Source organism: Salmo trutta, chromosome 14 (assembly GCF_901001165.1).
Source record: "Salmo trutta chromosome 14, fSalTru1.1, whole genome shotgun sequence".
NCBI lineage: Eukaryota > Metazoa > Chordata > Actinopteri > Salmoniformes > Salmonidae > Salmo > Salmo trutta.
In genome coordinates this window covers 34,288,644-34,311,709 of record NC_042970.1, presented here as the reverse complement: position 1 = coordinate 34,311,709, position 23,066 = coordinate 34,288,644, and the positions used below count along the sequence as shown (strand labels likewise).

General features: G+C 43.8%; 1 protein-coding gene across 3 annotated transcripts in view; it reads left to right on the top strand.

Moving 5' to 3' along the window:
* LOC115207893 (SLIT-ROBO Rho GTPase-activating protein 3) overlaps positions 1–23,066 on the top strand; it is a 123,904-nt gene that overhangs the window by 18,901 nt on the left and 81,937 nt on the right. For all 3 annotated transcript variants that reach the window (XM_029775436.1, XM_029775435.1, XM_029775437.1), the window contains exon 2: positions 16,648–16,843. In XM_029775436.1, the coding sequence (XP_029631296.1) occupies positions 16,648–16,843 (196 nt within the window). The remainder of the gene's footprint in view (positions 1–16,647; positions 16,844–23,066) is intronic.

Genomic DNA, 23,066 nt, shown 5'->3' with positions numbered 1-23,066 from the left:
AGAATATGTACATATGAATAGTTGGAGCGATGGCCATGCGGCATAGGCAAGGTGCAATAGATGGTATACAATACAGTATATACATATGATATGAGTAATGTAAGATACAGTTGAAGTTGGAAGTTTACATACACCTTAGCCAAATACATTTAAACTCAGTTTTTCACAATTCCTGACATTTAATCCTAGTAAAGATTCCCTGTCTTAGGTCAGTTAGGATCACCACTTTATTTTAAGAATGTGAAATGTCAGAAGAAAAGTAGAGAGAATTATTTATTTCAGCTTTTATTTCTTTCATCACATTCCCAGTGGGTCAGAAGTTTACATACACACAATTATTATTTGGTAGCATTGCCTTTAAATTGTTTAACTTGGGTCAAACATTTTAAGTAACCTTCCACAAGCTTCCCACAAAAAGTTGGGTGAATTCTGGCCCATTCCTCCTGACAGAGCTGGAGTAACTGAGTCAGGTTTGTAGGTCTCCTTGCTCGCACACGCCTTTTCAGTTCTGCCCACAAATTTTCTATAGGATTGATGTCAGGGCTTTGTGATTGCCACTCCAATACCTTGACTTTGTTGTCTTTAAGCCATTTTGCCACAATTTTGGAAGTATGCTTGGGGTCATTGTCCATTTGGAAGACCCATTTGAGACCAAGCTTTACTTCCAAACAAAACGATGGTCATTATGGCCAAACAGTTCTATTTTTGTTTCATCAAACCAGAGGACATTTCTCCAAAAAGTACGATCTTTGTCCCCATGTGCAGTTGCAAACCGTAGTCTGGCTTTTTTATGGCAGTTTTGGAGCAGTGGCATCTTCCTTGCTGAGCGGCCTTTCAGGTTATGTCGATATAGGACTTGTTTTACTGAGAATATAGATACTTTTGTACCTGTTTCTTCCAGCATCTTCACAAGGTCCTAAATTCCTAAATTCAATCAGCATATTGATTGCACTACACGCGGGGGTAATACACTCTGACATATTCCGAAGTAGTCATTTAGTCATTTAGTTCAGTTATCTTTGCCTTCTTGGGTACAGGAACATTGGTGGCCATCTGAAGCATTTGGGGACAGCAGACTGGGATAGAGAGAGATTGAATATGTCCGTAAACACACCAGCCAGCTGGTCTGCTCATGCTCTGAGGACGACTATTTTTGTAGTCCGTGATTTCCTGTCGACCCTGCCACATACATCTCGTGTCTGAGCCGTTGAATTGCGACTTTACTTTGTCCCTGTACCGGCTTTTCGCTTGTTTGATTGCCTTGCGGAGGGATTAACTACGCTGTTTATATTGAGACATATTTCCGGACCTCTTTCCATGGTTAAATGTGGTGGTTTGCGCTTTCAGTTTTGCGCGAATGCCGCCATCCATCCACAGTTTCTGGTTAGGGTAGGTTTTAATAGTCACAGTGGTTACAACATCTCCAATGCACTTCTTTATAAACTCACTCACCAAGTCAGCATATAGATCGATGTTGTTCTCTGAGGCTGACCGGAACATATCCCAGTCTGCGTGATCAAAACAATCTTGAAGCGTGGATTCCGATTGGTCAGACCAGCGTTGAATGGTTCTAGTCACTGGTACATCTTGAGTTTCTGCCCATAAGACGGTAGGAGCAAGATGGCATCGTGGTCGGATTTGCCGAAGGGAGGGCGGGGGAGGGCTTTGTATGCATTGCGGAAGTTAGAATAGCAGTGATCGAGTGTATTACCCCCGCGTGTAGTGCAATCAATATGCTGATAGAATTTAGGTAGCCTTGTTCTCAAATTTGCTTTGTTAAAATCCCCAGCTACAATAAATGCAGTCTCAGGATGTATGGTTTCCAGTTTACATAGAGTCCAGTGAAGTTCCTTGAGGGCCGTCTTGGTGTCTTCTTGAGGGGGAATGTACACAGCTGTGACGATAACTGATGAGAATTATTTTGGGAGGTAATATGATAGTAAGGAATTCTAGGTTGGGTGAGCAGAAGGACTTGACTTCCTGTATGTTGTTATGATTACACTATGAGTTGTTAATCATGAAGCATACACCTCTGCCCTTCCTCTTCCCAGAGAGGTGTTTATCTCTGTCAGCGCAATGCATGGAGAAGCCCGGTGGCTGAACCGATTCCGACAACATATCCCGAGATAATCACTTTGAGGCACCTGGGGGTAGCCCGTCAAGAAGTCCAAGATTCAGTTGCAGAGGGAGGTGTTTAGTCCCAGGGTCCTTAGCTTAGTGATGAGCTTCATGGGCACTATGGTGTTGAACGCTGAGCTGTAGTCAATGAACAGCATTGTCACATAGGTGTTCCTTTTGTCCAGGTGGGAAAGGGCAGTGTGGAGTGCGATTGAGATTGCGTCATCTGTGGATCTGTTGGGGCGGTATCCGAATTGGAGTAGGTCTAGGGTTTCCGGCATGAATTTGTTGATGTGAGGCATGACCACCCGGCTTTGTGAATGTTGACCTGTTTAAAGGTCTTGCTCACATCGGCTACGCAGAGCGTGATTACACAGTCGTCCGGAACAGCTGGTGCTCTCATACATGCTTCGGTGTTGCTTGCCTCGATTATAAAAGGCATTTAGCTCGTCTGGTAGGCTCGCGTCACTGGGCAGCTATGCGGCTGGGTTTCCCTTTGTTGTCCGTAATATTTTTTAAGGCCTTAGTAGAAAAGCAAAAGCTTCTATTTAATGAGTGATCTGCGGAGTATTCATTTGTCTGTTACAATAACAGATTAGTCCCCAGGTTCAATCATTGTGTTTGCTTCGGCATTGGTGAATTACACATGGGCCTCCTGAATAGTTACTGCCATTTCAATACATGATCTCACGTAACTAAGCATGCAGTCAGTTTTTTATTCTCAAAATAATTCTAAATGAGACAAAAAGCACCAAAAACCAATACAGAAAGGGAAGAAAAAATGTCCACGATATTGTGTATGCAGCAGTGAGCAGCAATCCTAGTTGGAGCACAGCCAGCACAGCCAGGCAGGGGAAATGATGGCATGGTATTTAGGCCACATTAGTTCCCAGCCAAGGAGTTTCCATGGACGACACAGCGGGCTCTTCTACTTTTCAGATGATTTAATCTCTGTTACTGAGATGGTCAGCGGTGAGAAGCGCTAAAACAACAGTGGCCTCTGACAACCAGTAACATTAGCAACAGCACACTGCCAACACTTCGCTGCATGGGCTCTTTCCTACCATACCAAATAGAAAGGGGGGATAAAAAGTTTTAGTCATTAATAAACTCCTAATTACACTTTGACCTGGCTGATTAACAATATGATATAGCAATATATAAGACTGATTATGAATGAAAATACCATTGAGCTGAGACAGCTATTAGCAGCACAGCAGTCCTTCAGCAACCTCCACTGAAGATAGAGATGTACTGTAGCATCGCAGCACAGGCTCCCATTATACATTACTGAAGACCTAGAAAAGCACAACTGTCAAGTGAATAAACACAGGTGGCAAAACTTTTAGCAGTCAAGATGGATGTAGAAGATCGAGGGAACTCTGGAGCTAAATCATCCGCTTATACATTCCACTTGACATCACACACACATTATACTGTACCGTGGCTCAATGATGAATCCATGTGCAGAGAGGATTGTCTGGGCCCCTTGGAATGTGTGGGGCAGGCTCATGACTGTGGAGCCCAGGGAGGTAGACCTATGCTGTGTTTGGTGAATTTCTCCACAGGTGAGCCCCACTGCAGAACAAATCCCAGCACTGACATGAAGTCATGATGCAGTCTTTCTATGGATGGGGTCTCCAGAGTCATGCTCTGCTCTCTCACACTTTTTCAACTGACTGGTCTCAGTGGCCTCAGTATAGTGCAATCCCAAATATTGACATTCATCACTGTCAGCTTTTCACACTGGCCTGGGACTCCCAGCACAGCAGCTCTATGCCTTGGTCTTGTCTGTCATCACCACTGTACTGTCTCTGATCAGGACCCCCAAGTCACTCCTAGCAAACACAGAGAAGGATTGCAGTTAATAATTGTTGACTATCTCTGGCAATTATTTTCCTTAACAAAAGGGGAATGAGAGACACACAGAAGAGAAACTCATCTGTTGAGCTTTCAGATTTACATCCTTAAATAGAAAGTAAATAACTGGTGTTTAAAGTAGACTACTAGACGCTCAGTGGCCTTGTTGTTAGTGTCCACCCTACGATTTGAAGGTTGTGATTTCGATCCCGTCTGAGTCATACCAAGGACTGTAAAAATGTGACTTGATGAGTCTCTTTTTCTTCTTCTCTTCTTCTTCTTGCATTAAGGAGATTGAGGTTAAGGCCCTGTGATAGCATGGCTCAGGCTACAGAAACAGGAGATAGATTGGGGTTAAGGCCCTGTGATAGCATGGCTCAGGCTACAGAAACAGGAGATAGATTGGGGTTAAGGCCCTGTGATAGCATGGCTCAGGCTACAGAAACAGGAGATAGATTGGGGTTAAGGCCCTGTGATAGCATGGCTCAGGCTACAGAAACAGGAGATAGATTGGGGTTAAGGCCCTGTGATAGCATGCCTCAGGCTACAGAAACAGGAGATAGATTGGGGTTAAGGCCCTGTGATAGCATGGCTCAGGCTACAGAAACAGGAGATAGATTGGGGTTAAGGCCCTGTGATAGCATGGCTCAGGCTACAGAAACAGGAGATAGATTGGGGTTAAGGCCCTGTGATAGCATGGCTCAGGCTACAGAAACAGGAGATAGATTGGGGTTAAGGCCCTGTGATAGCATGGCTCAGGCTACAGAAACAGGAGATAGATTGGGGTTAAGGCCCTGTGATAGCATGCCTCAGGCTACAGAAACAGGAGATAGATTGGGGTTAAGGCCCTGTGATAGCATGGCTCAGGCTACAGAAACAGGAGATAGATTGGGGTTAAGGCCCTGTGATAGCATGCCTCAGGCTACAGAAACAGGAGATAGATTGGGGTTAAGGCCCTGTGATAGCATGCCTAAGGCTACAGAAACAGGAGATAGATTGGGGTTAAGGCCCTGTGATAGCATGCCTAAGGCTACAGAAACAGGAGATAGATTGGGGTTAAGGCCCTGTGATAGCATGCCTCAGGCTACAGAAACAGGAGATAGATTGGGGTTAAGGCCCTGTGATAGCATGGCTCAGGCTACAGAAACAGGAGATAGATTGGGGTTAAGGCCCTGTGATAGCATGGCTCAGGCTACAGAAACAGGAGATAGATTGGGGTTAAGGCCCTGTGATAGCATGGCTCAGGCTACAGAAACAGGAGATAGATTGGGGTTAAGGCCCTGTGATAGCATGCCTAAGGCTACAGAAACAGGAGATAGATTGGGGTTAAGGCCCTGTGATAGCATGGCTCAGGCTACAGAAACAGGAGATAGATTGGGGTTAAGGCCCTGTGATAGCATGGCTCAGGCTACAGAAACAGGAGATAGATTGGGGTTAAGGCCCTGTGATAGCATGCCTAAGGCTACAGAAACAGGAGATAGATTGGGGTTAAGGCCCTGTGATAGCATGGCTCAGGCTACAGAAACAGGAGATAGATTGGGGTTAAGGCCCTGTGATAGCATGCCTCAGGCTACAGAAACAGGAGATAGATTGGGGTTAAGGCCCTGTGATAGCATGGCTCAGGCTACAGAAACAGGAGATAGATTGGGGTTAAGGCCCTGTGATAGCATGCCTAAGGCTACAGAAACAGGAGATAGATTGGGGTTAAGGCCCTGTGATAGCATGGCTCAGGCTACAGAAACAGGAGATAGATTGGGGTTAAGGCCCTGTGATAGCATGGCTCAGGCTACAGAAACAGGAGATAGATTGGGGTTAAGGCCCTGTGATAGCATGCCTAAGGCTACAGAAACAGGAGATAGATTGGGGTTAAGGCCCTGTGATAGCATGGCTCAGGCTACAGAAACAGGAGATAGATTGGGGTTAAGGCCCTGTGATAGCATGGCTCAGGCTACAGAAACAGGAGATAGATTGGGGTTAAGGCCCTGTGATAGCATGGCTCAGGCTACAGAAACAGGAGATAGATTGGGGTTAAGGCCCTGTGATAGCATGCCTCAGGCTACAGAAACAGGAGATAGATTGGGGTTAAGGCCCTGTGATAGCATGCCTCAGGCTACAGAAACAGGAGATCCTGCTCCAATGAGCTTTTCCGGCTCGCACAAGCCTAAGCTTGAGCAAGGCTACTTACTCTTTTTTACTTGATACTCTTGGTTTGGAGGCAATGGTACACTGGCAGCCATTTCAAGGTACGATCCCATAAATGCAGATATTTTTGAGAGCATGTTTGCTTGGTCAGTTGGTTTGGGCTCTCCAGAGACTTTTGGCTGGAGTTGGCCAGAGAGCAGCGGACATGGAGGATACTGGACAGGAGGCACAAGGCTATCTCCTTACTTGCCCCTGAGTCTCTCTCTCTCTCTCTCTCTCTCTCTTTCTCTCTCTCTCTCTCTCTCTCTCTCTCTCTCTCTCCAGGCCCTTTGTCTTCTGTTCTCTAGGAAGTTCCTCTTTCTACTGTAGCTGTGGTGGTGGTACAGTCTACTCCCAGAATACATAAGCTCTCCCTGTGGTTTCTGTTTACTGTTCTGAGGCACCAGGTGACCTTGGCCTCTGTGGAAACTGTCTCGCGCTAATGGGTGAGCAATAGTCTGGCAGGGTGAACACTGGCTACAAATACATGTTTTACCATAGAGCAGTAATATCATAATGGCTAGACCTGTTAAAATACTCAGATCAGACATCTTGCTCAACAATATTGGCAATGCAGATGGCGTGTATAGTGTATTTGATAAATTATGTGATTGCAGAGTATGAGATATATTGTGCATAGAGTATCGCTGTATCGTTCCCAAGGATGTTCAGCCTGGGTTACTGCTGGGAGATAAAGCCCTTTTATTTACTGACTCTATTAAGGGATGTGTTTCAGAGCAGCAATAATACAAAGTAATTAACTTCTATGGGCTAGCGTCCCACCTGCGGGACACAGCCAGTGAAATATCAGGGCGGCAAATTCAAAAACAACAAATGTCATAATTCAGCTTTCTCAAACATACAACTATTTTACACCATTTTAAAGATACACTTCTCCTTGATGTAACCACATTGTCTGATTTCAAAAAGGCTTTACAGCGAAAGCAAAACATTAGATTATGTTCGGAGAGTACATAGACAAAATAATCACACAGCCATTTTCCAAGCAAGGACATGTGTCAATAAAACCCAAAACACAGCTAAATGAAGCACTAACCTTTGACGATCTTCATCAGATGACACTCCTAGGACATTATGTTACACAATACATGTATGTTTTGTTCGATAAAGTTCATATTTATATCCAAAAACAGCATTTTACATTGGCGCTTGATGTTCAGAAAATGTATTCCCACCAAAACGTCCGGTGAATGTGCACATCAATTTACAAAAATACTCATCGTAAACGTTGACAAAATATATAACAATTATTTAAAGAATTATAGATGGACTACTCCTGGATGCAACCGCTGTGTTAGATTTTAAAATAGCTTTACGGAGAAAGAACATTTTTCAATATTCTGAGTACATAGCTCAGCCATCACGGCGAAGTTCGGGGCAACCTAAACTCTATTAGTATTAGAAATTAGTATTAGAAATATTGTCTTACCTTTGCTGATCTTCATCAGAATGCACTCCCAGGACTGCTACTTCCACAAGAAATGTTATTTTTGTTCCAAATAATCCATATTTATGTACAAATACCTCGAGCGTACAGATCACTTATCCAAAGGCATAACGCGCGAGCGCGGAAAGAGAGACGAAAAGTCTAAATGTTCCATTACCGTACTTAGAAGCATGTCAAACACTGTTTAAAATCAATCTTTATGGTATTTTTAACGTAAAATTGCGATAATATTCCAACCGGACAATAGCATATTCATTCAAGAAGAAAAAGAAGGAACGGCGTCTCGCGTGACTGCGCATATCCAATCCCTTTGTTGCCAGGCAGACCACTCAGTGAATGAGCTCCTATACTCTGCCCAGTGACAGGAGAATGCTCAAACCACTTTCTGAAGGCTTTAGACAGCCAATGGAAGCCTTAGGAAGTGCAACGTCACCCCACAGACACTGTAGCTTCGATAGAGAATCAAAAGAAAAACTACAATTCTCAGACTTTCCACTTCCTGCTTGAAATTGTCTCAGGTTTTTGCCTGCCATATGAGTTCTGTTATACTCACAGACACCATTCAAACAGTTTTAGAAACTTCAGAGTGTTTTCTATCCAAATCTAATATGCATATTCTAGTTTCTGGGCCAGAGTAGTAACCTGTTTAAATTGGGTACGTTTTTCATCCGGCCGTGAAAATACTGCCCCCTAGCCCAGACAGGTTAAAGAAGATTATGTTTTATGTTTACATTATTTGATCCATCCAAAGCCTCCGCTTGCTACACATCCAGAGACAGAAAGAGAAAATAACATTAATGTCATGTCACAAGGAGTGAACCTACACATGTGTTCTAACCCCACTTCCACACCTATCTGCATCCCCCCACCCTGCTCTCCTCCAATCCGCTGCTCCCAAGGGATGTGTGCATGCCCATGTTGCCATGGAGACACCATGCAGTCTATTTTTCTTGGTTCTCCATGGCAGCTGGTGCCTGGATACGGCTGTGATTGACGGCTGGTGTTGTGAAAGGGCATGTCTGGTGCACTGGGGCATTGGCTTCCTTGAAGCTTCAGTCCTGTGTAGCATGGTGACACTGTGATGATGATACTCAGGAAGTAGAGAAAATCAATGGTGAGGAAGGATGAGAGCAAGAGAAAGAGAGAGAGAGTGGGTGACTTATTCATCTCTCACTGTGAAGTGGTCTGTCTTTCTGTCTGTCTGAACCTCTGGACCTGTGATGAGAAGCTGTCACATTTCCTTCCTTTTAGTATACACCACAGCACTCCACTTGACAGGTGACTGTTTGAAGAAATTGAGATTTGAAAAACAGTTGGCAATTGAAAGGGAATCAGATATTTTGCCAATCAAATAATACCCCCTAAAGTAATCTTCACATAGTATTATGATTGATCAAGGTCCAACTGAAATTGGACTTTTAACCCATTCTCCCCCGAAAGACAGACGTATATACACATCGATATACAGTACATACTGTATACAGGTTTTGGAGAGGTGCAGGGGACTGCCACACTGGGCGCCCAGGGTGATGTTGTTGTGGGGGGTTAAGTGCCTTGCTCAAGGGCACAAGGTCACAACGGTAGGTAGGCAATGGCGACTAGGATTTGATACCAGAAACCCTCCGGTTGCCAGCCCACTTCCCACCAGATTTGTCCTGTCAAACCCTGGATTCGAACTGGCTGCTGGCTCGCCTCTCTAAACCAGATGGTAATGATCAGGGATAAATGATAAACAGGCTGACAGAGCAGGCAGGCAAACAGTGCAGGCAGTCAGGTAGGCAGACAAACTGACAGACCAGGGAGAGATGGACTGATACAGAGCCCAACAGCAGGGATTAGTGACAGAGAAAGAGTGGAAAACTGAGCCTGGATGAGAAGGATGCCATGCCTACCACACCCACCCAAAGCCAGGTCTGAAAAAACAGTCAGCAATGGAAAAAGTCCAAGAAGAGGATAAGGCAGTCTTCCATTTGAGTGCGATGATGAGGTTAGGCTACTGTCATTGGGCATGTGCAGTGTGAGAGTCTACTCCAACCTGATTTTCATGAGCATTTGGCACCTAATGTAGAGAGCTGTAAGGGGACGGTAAGCTCTGCAGTAGAGAGGCCAGAAAGGCTGTGTAGGGGATTAGGTGAGTGAATTTGGCTTGGAGGCAGACGCTTTTGTCTGCTGCGTACATGTACGTGTGCGTATATGTTGTCTGTGCATGCTCTCGCTGTGTGTGTGTGTGTGTGTGTGTGTGTGTGTGTGTGTGTGTGTGTGTGTGTGTGTGTGTGTGTGTAATCCAACAGTGATATTGTTGCCAAGGAGGAGGCTAATTCCTACTGAGGCTGTTTATTTTTCATGCGGCACACCCAGATGTTACACAAACCCAGATGTTACAACCCAGATGTTACACAAACCCATGAACCTCCTGTGTTTCCCTTTACCCCACAACGCTCTGACTCATTCATATTCATATCGGATGTGTTGATGCACTCCACTCACCATAACAGGCATCAGTGTTTGAGGTGATAATGGGGGGCTGTAGTGCCCTGAGGTGAAACCAACCATGTTTAATGCTGCATCTTGTGTGTGGCATGGGGATGATGGGGAATGGCTGCTGCTGTCACTGTCTGGCTGTAAGTGGCCTTTGTGAGATGAAATTACCGGGGCTATCAGGCTAAAGCAGTCTGCTCCACTGCACACTGGTTGCACAGGCTGGCTTGCTGTGCCTCTCTCCCCAGCCAAGCCACCCTGAGGATGCTCTGCAGGAAACACACACTCCAGGACACACACACGACACACCAGTTGTCACGCCCTGACCATAGAGAGCCCTTGGTTCTCTATGGTATAGTAGGTCAGGGCGTGACTATAGTTGGTCAGGGCGTGACTATAGTAGGTCAGGGCGTGACTATAGTTGGTCGGGCGTGACAAAAAAAACAACACAAAATTGCAGAATTGTTCAGGATCCCATAAAACGGCCGCTCAGCAAATGACGCCCTGCAGGTGTGATTATGTTTTTTTTTCTGCGGAGAGGTCAAAGTTCAGGGATCTCCTACATCCTAGTGTTTTTCTAAGAGGTCGCTGGCTTTATAATTCTTGTCCTGTCCTGGGACGTTGTCCCAGACGTTTAGTGATCTTATTGAGCAGGTGCCTTGTGGTGGGGATGATGGTGGCGGTGGGGGTTTAAGCTAGGCAGTGATAATGATAATGTATTGTCTCAAGGTCAGTGTTGAAGTGGTCCCTTCTTATCTCTGCTGTCCCATCTGCTCTCACAGGGCTGGTTAATGAGCTAGGACCACTCTGACTGCAGATCACACCTGCATGATAACATTTGCCATACACAAACTACTGCAGTTAATATCATGTGTGAGTGGAACAAAAACGATGCGAAGTAACAGACTCGGGCAACTTCATCACAAAGATTTACGTAGATGCATTAATTAAGCAGGGCATTTGACTGTGATTTAGACATGCCTGCCAAACTAAAGATATGATTCTTGGAGAGCTTACTTGGTGTAAGATATGGGCATAAAGAGATAGCCAAGCCAAGCCAAGCTGAGGTCCATGTGCGCTTATCTGCTTCCTAGTGCGATGGTGGGAGGTAATCTATAAGCTGAAGAACATGTTTTACATTAGAAAGAGTTTACCAGCATGCACATTGCACACAAGTACAGGCTTTCATACTTAACTGACAAAATATAGGAAACACCAACATAGTGTCTTAATAAGGCGTTGGGCCATAGATTCTACAAGTGTCTGGAACTCTATTGGAGGGATGCGACACCATTCTGCCACAAGGAAGTCCATAATTTGGTGTTTTGTTGATGGTTCTCCCATAAGTGTTCAAATGGGGTTGACATCTGGTGACTGAGACTAACACACACACACACACACAATGCTTTATTTTCTAGAAATTTATTTTTGTGGAGTAAAAATGTTTGACCATTAAAACTCTATTTTCCCGAACCCTTAAACTAACTGTAACCCCAAAACCTAACCATTAAGCTTAAAATAGAATTTTAACAGATTCAGGACGTTAAAAAAGTCCTGACTTTTACTAAAAAGTTTGTTTTCCTACCTTGTCAGGACATTTGGGTGAATTGTTAGGACATTGGGGTCCTGATAAGATAAGGAAACAAGTACACACACAAACGTTAAACTCCCATGCTGCTTTGAGACCCCTCTTTCAAAGTCATTGAGAACTCTTCTTCTAGCCATGGTAGCCAAAATAATGGGTAACTGGGCATTTTATACATGACCCTAAGCATGATGGGATGTTAATTTCTTTATTAACTCAGGAACCACACCTGTGTGGAAGCACCTGCATTCAAGATACTTTGTATCCCTCATTTACTCAAGTGTTTACTTTTATTTTGGCAGTTACCTGTACATTCAGAGAAGCAGTCATACTGTACTGACAGAGTGCATTCTCTTTTACAAACATATTCACATTACACATTCAAGTTACATACAGTTTCATTAATACAGAGAAGACTGTTCAGGGATAAACAAGTGGTTGTGGATTGATGCCTCTACACATAGGCTTGTCTGTCTGCATGTTCAACTGCATAATGAATGCAGCCTGTGACTCCAATAGCTTTCAGGGAGAGCCAGTAATACTGCATCATCACTTTGGCTTGCTAGAAAAGTTGCATTCTATGTGCAGTAGTAACTGAATTGGATTCATGCAATCATTTGATATCAATATACACTGCAGATAATCATGACAATTGAACATTAGCTCAATATAGATTGCAGAAAATGTGCAATGATGGCGCATTCTTGACACAATGTTTGTTTGCAAAATACATTTATTAGAGTACTGATTGCTGTATGTGAATGTAATGCAGAATGTGGGGTGCATCCATCATTGATGATCTTACTGTTAGGTATTTGTGCTGATTTGGAATATTTGCTCTTGTATCAAACTGAGACAGTCAATGGTAGTTAACTTTCAGATGAAGTAGCACAAATAGACAAAAGGACAGCTCTGTTGTAGGAACAATGTTGTTCGGTTACTAGCTTCTCTCCCCCATATGTAATTGCGGCCGAATTGCCTCATCAGGCTATTTCTGTCTCGGCTCTATCTCCCCATCCTCTTCCCCTAATTTAAAGACTTTGTATAGCCCTCAAAAGAGGGGTTTTGTATCTCTTTGGTGTTGTTCCTTATGGGCGTGGAAGTAGTGATGAAGGATGGTCCCTGTGGTTAACTACCACTGCCTCTTCCCGTCATTCCCTTGCCTCCCCCCCACCCGCTCAATCCTGCACTCTTTTTCTCTGAGGTTGCCACCCCAATGAGCAGAAACATCCATCCACAAATGGAAACATGTGTAGAGAAGGCATGCTGTGCGCCTGCCATATGTTATTGCTGCATTGCCTAATCAAACAATGGCGTTAAAGCCAAGTAAATTGTACGCTTCAATTAAAGGTTGTGCTTATGGCCTAGATCTAATTAGTAGAGCTCCTGTTTATTTTGAGGAGTTGAATTACCTCCATCTTCCCTCACGCTCCCCCAACACTGGGAGTAGTCGGTGCTTGTTATCCATACAAACGCATGAACAAGTGTACCACAAACACTGTTTGAAATGCACATTTTTATTTCAAATACGGGACTCATAACCTCGAATGAGCTCCTTTTTTTAATAACTTGATTGCTCTCAAAGAATTGGGCCGTAGCCAATAATCAAACAGTAAACGTTTGATGTCATGGATTTCTTTTCATTCCATGAAACATTGATGTTTATACGTAATCCAGAACGTTCACATTTCTTTCTCTAAAAGGTCCATTTTGAAAATGTTTATTTGAACTGATGTCGTGCTGGCTACAAGACTTGTTTTGGTTCTGTTCAAAAGGGCAAAGCATCGTCTTTAACTGCAGGCCTAAATTCACAGCATTCCTCCTCTTCACAGATTGAAAAGAACCACTAAGGCTTCAGACACTTCAAATAAACCACAACGAAGGCGCTATGCAAAGAATCGAGAATACTGGGGAATAATTCTGCGATTGCTCATGGATTCTAAGAGGTGACAACACACTTCTGGCGCGAGTGACCTATTTTTCCAAACTCGTCTGTCAAATCCACCTTTGCAGCTGCCGGTTCACAGTCGGCCATTTTTTACAAGATTATTTTAAAAAGTCCTCCCTGGCATTCATGCGGATCAGTGTCAGATTTTTCTGGGGCGTTTCTCCTGGCTCCTCTTGTTTTGCCACTGGATAGCCTACGTGCAGAGAGAGAAAGCGAGAGAAAGTTATGGGAAGAAAGGAAGAAAACAATCCTTCATTCAGTCTGGGAAGAGCTCAGAGTCCCTGGAAGTAGGGGTTGGAATGTGTTTGTTGTGTTTGTTGTAGGCATCTCCAGGGCTGGTGCTGTCTATATGAGACCTAGGCCCATGTAGGCTGATGGAGAGCGAGGGAGGCCCATGGGTAAAGGGAAGGGCTGTGACAGTGGTTAACCACAGATTGTAGGATGCCGCTTGGGGCTGGGGCCAGGCGGCGCAACATCACAGGGACAGAAACCATCCCCTGCACAAGATCACTGCTCCAGTTGCTTAACACAAATGGCTAACTTCCCTTCGCTAAGTCACAGACTGTATATATCCACGGGAAGGGCTTGGCTGACCAAATTACACCCTCTGCAGCATGGAAACATGGTCTTTGTCATTGCTGTGGTGGTGCTGTGCAGTTAACAGTACATCTGCCGTGCAGAATGACACCCCCATGGCCTGTGTTATGTCTAATGTCCTATGACAAAGCTACTTCACAGGGACCTCTTATAGTTTTGACCTTGCCTGGAGTACTTGAAGCCGCAATGCTAGGCTATGCTGTTGACCTCAGACAAATCCAAGACTCAAACTATTCTCTAAGCCTCAGCAAAGAAATTGTCCGCTCACATTCTGTCTCCAATCAGCACTTTGAAGCCTGCAGCAGCGAACGAGCTTCACCTTGAATTACAGAACACAAATAAAGGATGAAGGCATCTGAACCTTTCTGGGCACAAGGCAAAGGGACACTGCCAGTCCTATTTTACATCAAACTGCTCTGCCCCCGCCATCCCATATTTATTTTATTTAAGCTTAGTCAACCTTGGACGAGGAACCACTGTGGAGAAAACCAAAAGAACACAGTATTGTTTGATGCCGATACATATGGTATGGCACCTGAAAAAGCTTTGATTCTGCATGCTGAATACAGGATGCTCATGAGGTCTTCCCTTTCTGTTGGCTAGTAATACCACCTTTCAATCCGATAGCTAGTCAGTATTACTTTGCTTTCAAATAATATTTCCCCTTTATTCCATTTGTTTACAGTAGCTGTTTTATGAAGATCAGAAAGAAGCATCTCAGATTTGCTGGTTTGTTCAGTTAAATAGGCCATTCTTTGTTCTTCAGTCGAGGCAGAGTTTGAGCTCAGTGACAACAGTACAAAGCCGATGGAGACTCAGGTTTCTCTCCTGGGTACCCACCAGCGTCGAGAATCTTCAGTGAGACTGCCAGTGTCAGGTTCCCCTCGTAGGGTTTTAAGCACCATTGACAGCATTTAGAATTCCTGAAGCCCATTCTCACACAGCTCATCTTAGCTCAGCTCAGCTCTGGAGCCATTACGCTACATTACATTTAGCAGGCAGTCGTTTCTCATCTTCCTAAAGAGATGTTCAATAGCCCAGGGTGGAACCAGGGGAAACAGTCTGTTTGAATACAGAAAAGACTGCTACAATACAAACTCAGGGACCAACATTAAGCTTCCAACTCTTTCAGACATGATGTGTGGTGCTGATTGACAGCTTTGCCTGAGGGATGTTAGCGAGAGAAACACTTTGTTAACACAGTGAGCTGCTTGGAAATATGTGACGGGACATTTCATGGTTGTTAGGTGTGCAAGGTGAAAACCGTTATTTCCAGCCAACTTGCAGTGATTCGAGGCAAAGAACAAGCCCAGTTTATAAAAGTAGAAACTGTGTGAATGTTGATGAGATTTCAGTGCCCTCGTAACCTATTTCATGGTTGGAAAATAATCCTTGGCGCAACTATCATAACATAATTATGATAAACCCATAATAAGATAAAGTACTAAATGTCTCTTTTGCACTTTAAACAAATGTATCTTGAATAAATCCACAAAATGGTTTAGGGTGCTGTAAAACAAATCTACTGACCAAAAATGAAGCTTAATTCTCTTAAATTTTGTGCACAAATTTGTTTACATCCCTGTTGGTGAGCATTTTTCCTTTGCTAAGATAATCCATCCACCTGACAGGTGTGGCATATCAAGAAGCTGATTACTGTATGACCCTTACATAGGTGCACCTTGTGCTGGGGACAATAAAAGGCCACTTTTAAATGTGCAGTTTTGTCACATACACAATGCCACAGATGTCAACATTTTTAGGGAGCGTGCAATTGGCATGCTGACTGCAGGAATGTCCACCAGAGCTATTGCCAGAGAATTTAATGTTCATTTCTCTATCATAAGCCACCACCAACGTAGTTTTAGAGAATTTGACAGTACTTCCAACCGGCCTCACAACCGCAGACCATGTGTAACCGTGACAGCCCAGGACCTCCACATCCGGCTTTTTCACATGCGGGATCATATGATCTGAGTCCCGCCACGCAGACAGCTGATGGAACTGAGTATTTCTGTCTGTAATAAAGCCCTTTTGTGGGGAAAAGCTCATTCAGATTGGCTGGGCCTGGCTCCCCAGTGGGTGGGCCTGGCTCTCAACTGGGTCCCCCTGCCCAGTCTTGTGAAATCCACAGATTAGGGCCTAATGTCAATTGACTGATTTCCTTACATGAACTGTAACTCAGTAGAATCGTTGAAATTGTTGCATGTTGCGTTTATATTTTTGTTCATTATACATAAACTCTTCTCAGATAAATGTTTTCAGACTAAGACACTTTTTGGGGGAGAACATTTTAACAAAGATGGCAAACATGGCAGGGTTGACTGAATCCAGCCCCATGCCCTGATTTTCTGGAGATGATGACTCTGTTATAACTTATTGACTCGTCCTGTTTTGTGTTTTGATGCATAGAGATCCGTAACCAGCTGGTGGAGCAGTTCAAATGCCTGGAGCAGCAGTCCGAGTCTCGTATCCAGCTGTTACAGGACCTGCAGGACTTCTTCCGCCGCAAGGCTGAGATCCAGCTGGAGTACTCCCGCAGCCTGGAGAAACTGGCCGAGCGCTTCTCCAACAAGATCCGCAGCTCCAGAGAGCACCACCAGTTCAAGTGAGTTTCCCTCCCATGCGGAGATGAGACCACCACACCGTTAAAGACCACCTAGCTTCAAACTGAGCCAAACATTTAAACTGTATGTGAGGCAGCGAGGGATTGTGTATGCGTGTGTGTGTTCATGCAAGTGTGTGTTTGTGTGTCTACTTGCCTTGCCAGAGCATGTCTACTCTGTTTGTGTGTTTGCTTGGGTGTGCAGATTTATTTTTTATATTGTCTAAGAGCGTGTGAACTTGTTGAGTACACATGGAGTTACATCCGTTCTTGCCAAGTTTTTCTCCCCAGATCTCAAACTACTCCACCCTATTTTTCTCACTTAATCTGTCCAAAAACGACTCCCGCTGCATTTTAGGTTCACTGCATAGCCTTTGGATATAAATGTCCTTCTTATAATATGCAAGCGATAATGATTTTTCCTCTTTACTCCTTCGAAATCTCAAACCATCCAAAGGCGATAGAAAAGTAATCTCATTCTGGATGAAACCTCAATTTTAATTGGCAAAGCTGATGTTCAGCACTCCAGTGCAGAATCTCCCCATATAAAGCTCTTGTTCCTGTAGCTCTGGGCTGAGGAGGGACTCAAAGCCAGCCAGGCCTTACCGGTATTATCCTATAGGGTCGAGGCACGGCTGAGGCCATGCATGCTACGAGACTGTGCCTTGTTTTCCATCACATCAATGAATAAATGGATTATTCCCTGCCATTTAGGGTAGTGATAGATTTACAGCTTGCTATCTAGCCCCAGCCTTTACACTGGAGCGTTTGAGTACAGTGCAGCCTTATGCTGCAAAATGTACTCCTCGTCCTCTGCCTTTACAGTATGTACTGTAGTCCCAGCTTTTGAATATAATTGTAAGCTGCATCTTTAACACATTCTAAAGGTTAACTATTTGAATATGATAACAGTGATCATAACAGTAGTTATGAAACTTTCAAATGTCAGTGCAGGCAGTAGAGTAGAGGGTGTGTTTCAGAGGGCTTTGTGTCATCCAGTTAGTTCAGGCCCTGGTGAATTCGATGGGGATTTGACTCAGTAATTGAGGCCAGCTGTTTTAGAGCAGGCAGCTTGTACCAGGGTCCCCAAGGCCATGCTGACAGTAGACAGGCCTGTGCTGCTGCAGACGCTATGGCTTAACCAAGACACTTACTGTATAGTAGAGCTTCTAGTAGACCAGTTCAAACAGTTCTTGAAGAGCAGGCACCAGCCACATAGTTCTTACCAGACTCAGCATCTCATCTTCCTCTGCCACCTCAATACCTTCGCCAAGACTGCCTGAACCTCTGTACTCACACTCGTAGGGCTGCAGTGTAAAGCAGCCGTCTAGAAGTCTGTAGCCGCAGAGTCTTTGGCTGTGTGTAGTTGTCTGGCGACAGACCGACCGACCGACCGACAGACAGACAGACAGACAGACAGACAGACAGACAGACAGACAGACAGACAGACAGACAGACAGACAAGATCTGTGTGTTGGCAACAACGAAGTGTGACAGTTTGATTACACACACTTCTTTATGAGGGCCACGTTGGCTTCCTTTGGACTCCATTAACCCAAACAAACACAACCATAAAAAGTGTCCTTGTTAAAGACCCTCATTTTGTAAATAAACCCTGGGCACAACAACTACTGTATATACAGTACCAGTCAAATGTTTGGACACACCTACTCATTCCATGGTTTTTCTTTATTTTTAATATGTTCTATGTTGTAGAAAAATAGTGAAAACATTAAAACTACGAAATAACACAAATGGAATCATGTAGTAACCAAAAAAGTATATTTTAGATTTTAGATTCTTCAAAGTAGCCACCCTTTGCAATGATGACTGCTTTTCACACGCTTGGCATTCTCTCAACCAGCTTCATAAGGTAGTCACCTGGAATGCATTTCAATTAACAGGTGTGGCTTGTTAAAAGTTAATTTGTGGAATTTCTTTCCTTCTTAATGCGTTTGAGCCAATCAGTTGTGTTGTGACAAGGTAGGGGTGTTACACAGAAGATAGCTCTATTTGGTGAAAGACCAAGTCCATATTATGGCAAGAACAGCTTAAATAAGCAAAGAGAAACGACAGTCCATCATTACATAAAGACATGAAGGTCAGTCAATCCGGAAAATTGCAGTCGCAAAAACCATCAAGCGCTATGATGAAACAGGCTCTCATGAGGACCGCCACAGGAAAGGAAGACGCAGAGTTATCGCTTGTGCAGAGAATAAGTTCATTAGAGTTAACAGCCTCAGAAATTGCAGCCCAAATAAATGCTTCACAGAGACACATCTCAACATCAACTGTTCAGAGGAGATTGTGTATATCAGGCCGAATTGCTGCAAAGAAACCACTTCTAAAGAACACCAATAATAAGAAGAGACTTGCTTGGGCCAAATAACACGAGCAATGTACATTAGATCGGTGGAAATCTGTCCTTTAATCTGATGAGTCCAAATTTGAGATTTTTGGTTCCAACCGCTGTGTCTTTGTGAGATGCAGAGTAGGTGAACGGATAAGCTCTGCATGTGTGGTTCCCACTGTGAAGCATGGGGGAGGAGGTGTGATGGTGCTTTGCTGGTGACACTGTCAGTGATTTATTTAGAATTCAAGGCACACTTAACCTCTATGGGCTAGGTGGGATGTGACCGTCCCACCTGCGGGACACACTATTCAACAGCCAGTGAAATAGCATGGTTCGAAATACAAAACAGCAAAAATCTCATAATTTCATTTTCTCAAACAATCAACTATTTTACACCATTTTAAAGATAAGACTCTCGTTAATCTAACCAAATTGTCCGATTTCAAAAAGGCTTTACGGCGAAAGCATAAAATTAGATTATGTTAGGACATAAACGTCACAAGAAAAACCACACATCCGTTTTCCAAGCAAGGACATGCATCACAAAAACCAAAAGTACAGCTAAAATATTCACTAACCTTTGATGAACTTCATCAGATGGCAGTCATAGGACTACATGTTATACAATACATGTATGTTTTGCTCGATAAAGTTCATATTTATATCCAAAAACAGCATTTTACATTGGCGCGTGATGTTCAGAAAATGTATTCCCACCAAACCTCCGGTGAATGTGCACATCAATTTACAGAAATACTCATCATAAACGTTGATAAAATTTACAACAGTTATTGGAAGAATTATAGATACACTACTCCTTGACGCAACCGCTTTGTCAGATTTCAAAATAACTTTACGGAGAAAGCACATTGTTCAATATTCTGAGTACATAGCTCAGCCATCGAAGCAAGCTATACAGCTACCCGCCAAGTTCTGGCATCAACAAAACTCTGAATTAGTATTATAAATATTCTCTTACCTTTGCTGATCTTCGTCAGAATGCACTCCGAGGACTCCTACTTCCACAAGAAATGTTTGTTTTGTTCGAAATACTCCATATTTATGTCCAAATACCTCCGTTTTGTTCGTGCGTTCAGATCACTATCCAAAGGCATAACGCGTGAGCGTAAATCAGGACACAAGCCCTTTGTCCATAGGCAGTCCACTCATTGACTGAGCTACCACTCTCTGCCCAGTAACAGGAGAAAGAGGAAACAAGTTTCTAAAGGCTGTTGACTGCCAATGGAAGCCTTAGGAAGTGCCACGTGACCCCACAGACACTGTAGTTTCGATAGGGATTCAAAAGAAGAACTACAATTCTCAGATTTCCCACTTCCTTGTTGGATTTGTCTCAGGTTTTTGCCTGCCATATGAGTTCTGTTATACTCACAGACATCATTGAAACAGTTTTAGAAACGTCAGAGTGTTTTCTATCCAAATCTGGGCCCGAGTATTAGGCAGTTTACTCTGGGCACGCTTTTCATCCGAAATCGAAAATACTGCCCCCTATACCCTAAAAAGTTAACCAGCATGGCCAACACAGCATTCCGCAGCGATACGCCATCCCATGTGGTTTGGCCTTTAGTGGGACTATCATTTGTTTTTCAACAGGACAATGACCCAACACACCTCTAAGCTGTGTGAGGGCTATTTGACCAAGAAGGAGAGTGATGGAATGCTGCATCAGATGACCTGGCCTCCACAATCACCCGACCTCAGCCAACAAGTGCTCAGCATATGTGACTCACCACCTGGATTAGGTTTTATGTAGCAAAATGTGAAATGGTGTTTCTTACATTGGCTAAAGTAGAGACTCAGAGCTACAAAATGGTGCATCATACACTGCATTTGAGGAACAATGGGAAAGTAATTCTGCTTTGATAGTTGATCAACTTGTAAACTAGGGAGCCAGCCAGCTAATGTTAGCTAGCTAGCGAACAGTACACTTTAGCTTAAGACATATAGCAAGCAAGGTAAACAATGAACCTAGCTTGGTAAACAACGTTTAAGATCAGCCAGCTAACGTTAGCTAGTTAAACAACATTGAACAAAGTGCCAACAATGCCACAGTGCTGGGAGGTAACCAACCAGGTGCATTGTTAGCTAGCTAACATTAGGCTTTAACTAGAAAAACAAACAGCTCTGGGAAACTAATAATAACGTCAGCTAGGGAGCCAGCCAGCTAACGTTAGCTAGCTAGCTAACAGTACACTTTAGCTTGAAATGAAACCACTTTCTGTCAAAATTAGAAACGTGTAATATCTGAAAATGTAGCTAGCTAACACTAGACTATCTTACCTGTATACATTATCATGCATGATGGACGTGTCTCCCTGTCAGGAATGCCATACCACGGTTGCCCTTAGTTTGAGATGTAATCCAGAGACAGGTGTTTTCTCCATCCCTAACTATCTTACTCTAATTCCACTGATTTCAAAACTTGATCCTCCAGAAAGTGGAGAGCTACGTTCAACAGGATTACCAACACAGACTGACGAGCTCAAATAGACAGAAGCCTTCAATATGGCAGACCAATCTGAACTCCTCTCTCGGCATGTCCAGCCCACTCATTATCTCAGCCAATCATGGCTAGTGGGAAGGTTGCTCACTTTTTCTGTGGCTTAACCAACAAGGCTTGTAGCTTAACGATTTTATTTGTATTTACAGATGGCATACATGTTTGTTATTAAGGCACATGAAAGTTTACATGTTCGAGAAGGCATTTCTGCCCCCCTAAATATTTTTTACGATCAAATGGCTCTCCTGTGAAGTTGTGACTTGTGAAAAAAGCCTAGGTCACATATGGGAACTCCTTCAAGACTGTTGGAAAAGCATTTCAAGTGAAGCTGGTTGAGAGATGGCCAAGAGTGTGCAAAATTGTCATCAAGGCAAAGGGTGGCTACTTTGAAGAATCTAAAACATAAAATATATTTTGATATGTTTAACACTTTTTTGGTTACTACATGATTCCATATGTGTTATTTCATAGTTTTGATGTCTTCACTATTATTCTACAATGTAGAAAATAGTACAAATAAAGAAAAACCATTGAATGAGTAGGTGTGTCCAAACGTTTGACTGCACTGTATGTCACACACAACACATATGTAATATGGATACTCTCTGGCTACCTCTCAAATATGCATGCACTCACGTGTCCTGTCTTTCACCGTGCTCTCACTGTCTCTTTAGTTTAGATACAAACAAGCCCCAACTCTCAGTTTTTCCCCTGGTCTTTTGTCTCTCTGTGGATATTTCTGAGTTGCCACAGCAGCCCAGCTCTCTGTGGAAGGATAGGTCATGAGCAGCATGACTTCTCCGGTGCCTAGCAACTCATGCATGGCAGTCCCTTGCCTCTGCTTTACACTGCACAGCACTATGGGAAATGAAAATAGCACAGTTAGACTCTGTTCAGCCAGGCAGAGGTCCACATTGAGCTGCTAGGTCACTGCCCCAGTCTTATTGGCTTAACCCATACCATACAAATATGGATTTATGAGCTGAGTTTATGACAGCAGTCACTGATGTGATGCCCAATGCCACTGTAGTTTACAGCAGCACTGCCATGGGGCTGTCTGTCTGCTCGGTCTCCTCTTGGCTCATCTACATTAACATATCAGGCAGCTCTAGTGTCTCTCAACTAATTAAGATGAGGGTGAAGTATACCAACACCCGCCTCTGATTGGTCACATGAAGGGAAAAGCTGAGGGCATCAGTGTGCAAGAGATACCTGCAGGTCAGCTCAGCCCCTATTGTTCCAGCCTGCCTGGATCTCTGCTTGGGATCTGTCAGTCTGGTCCCAGTCAACTCACCCAAACCCCACCAAAACACCAATCACCAGAAGTCTATTTTCTATTACATCAAATGGTGGCC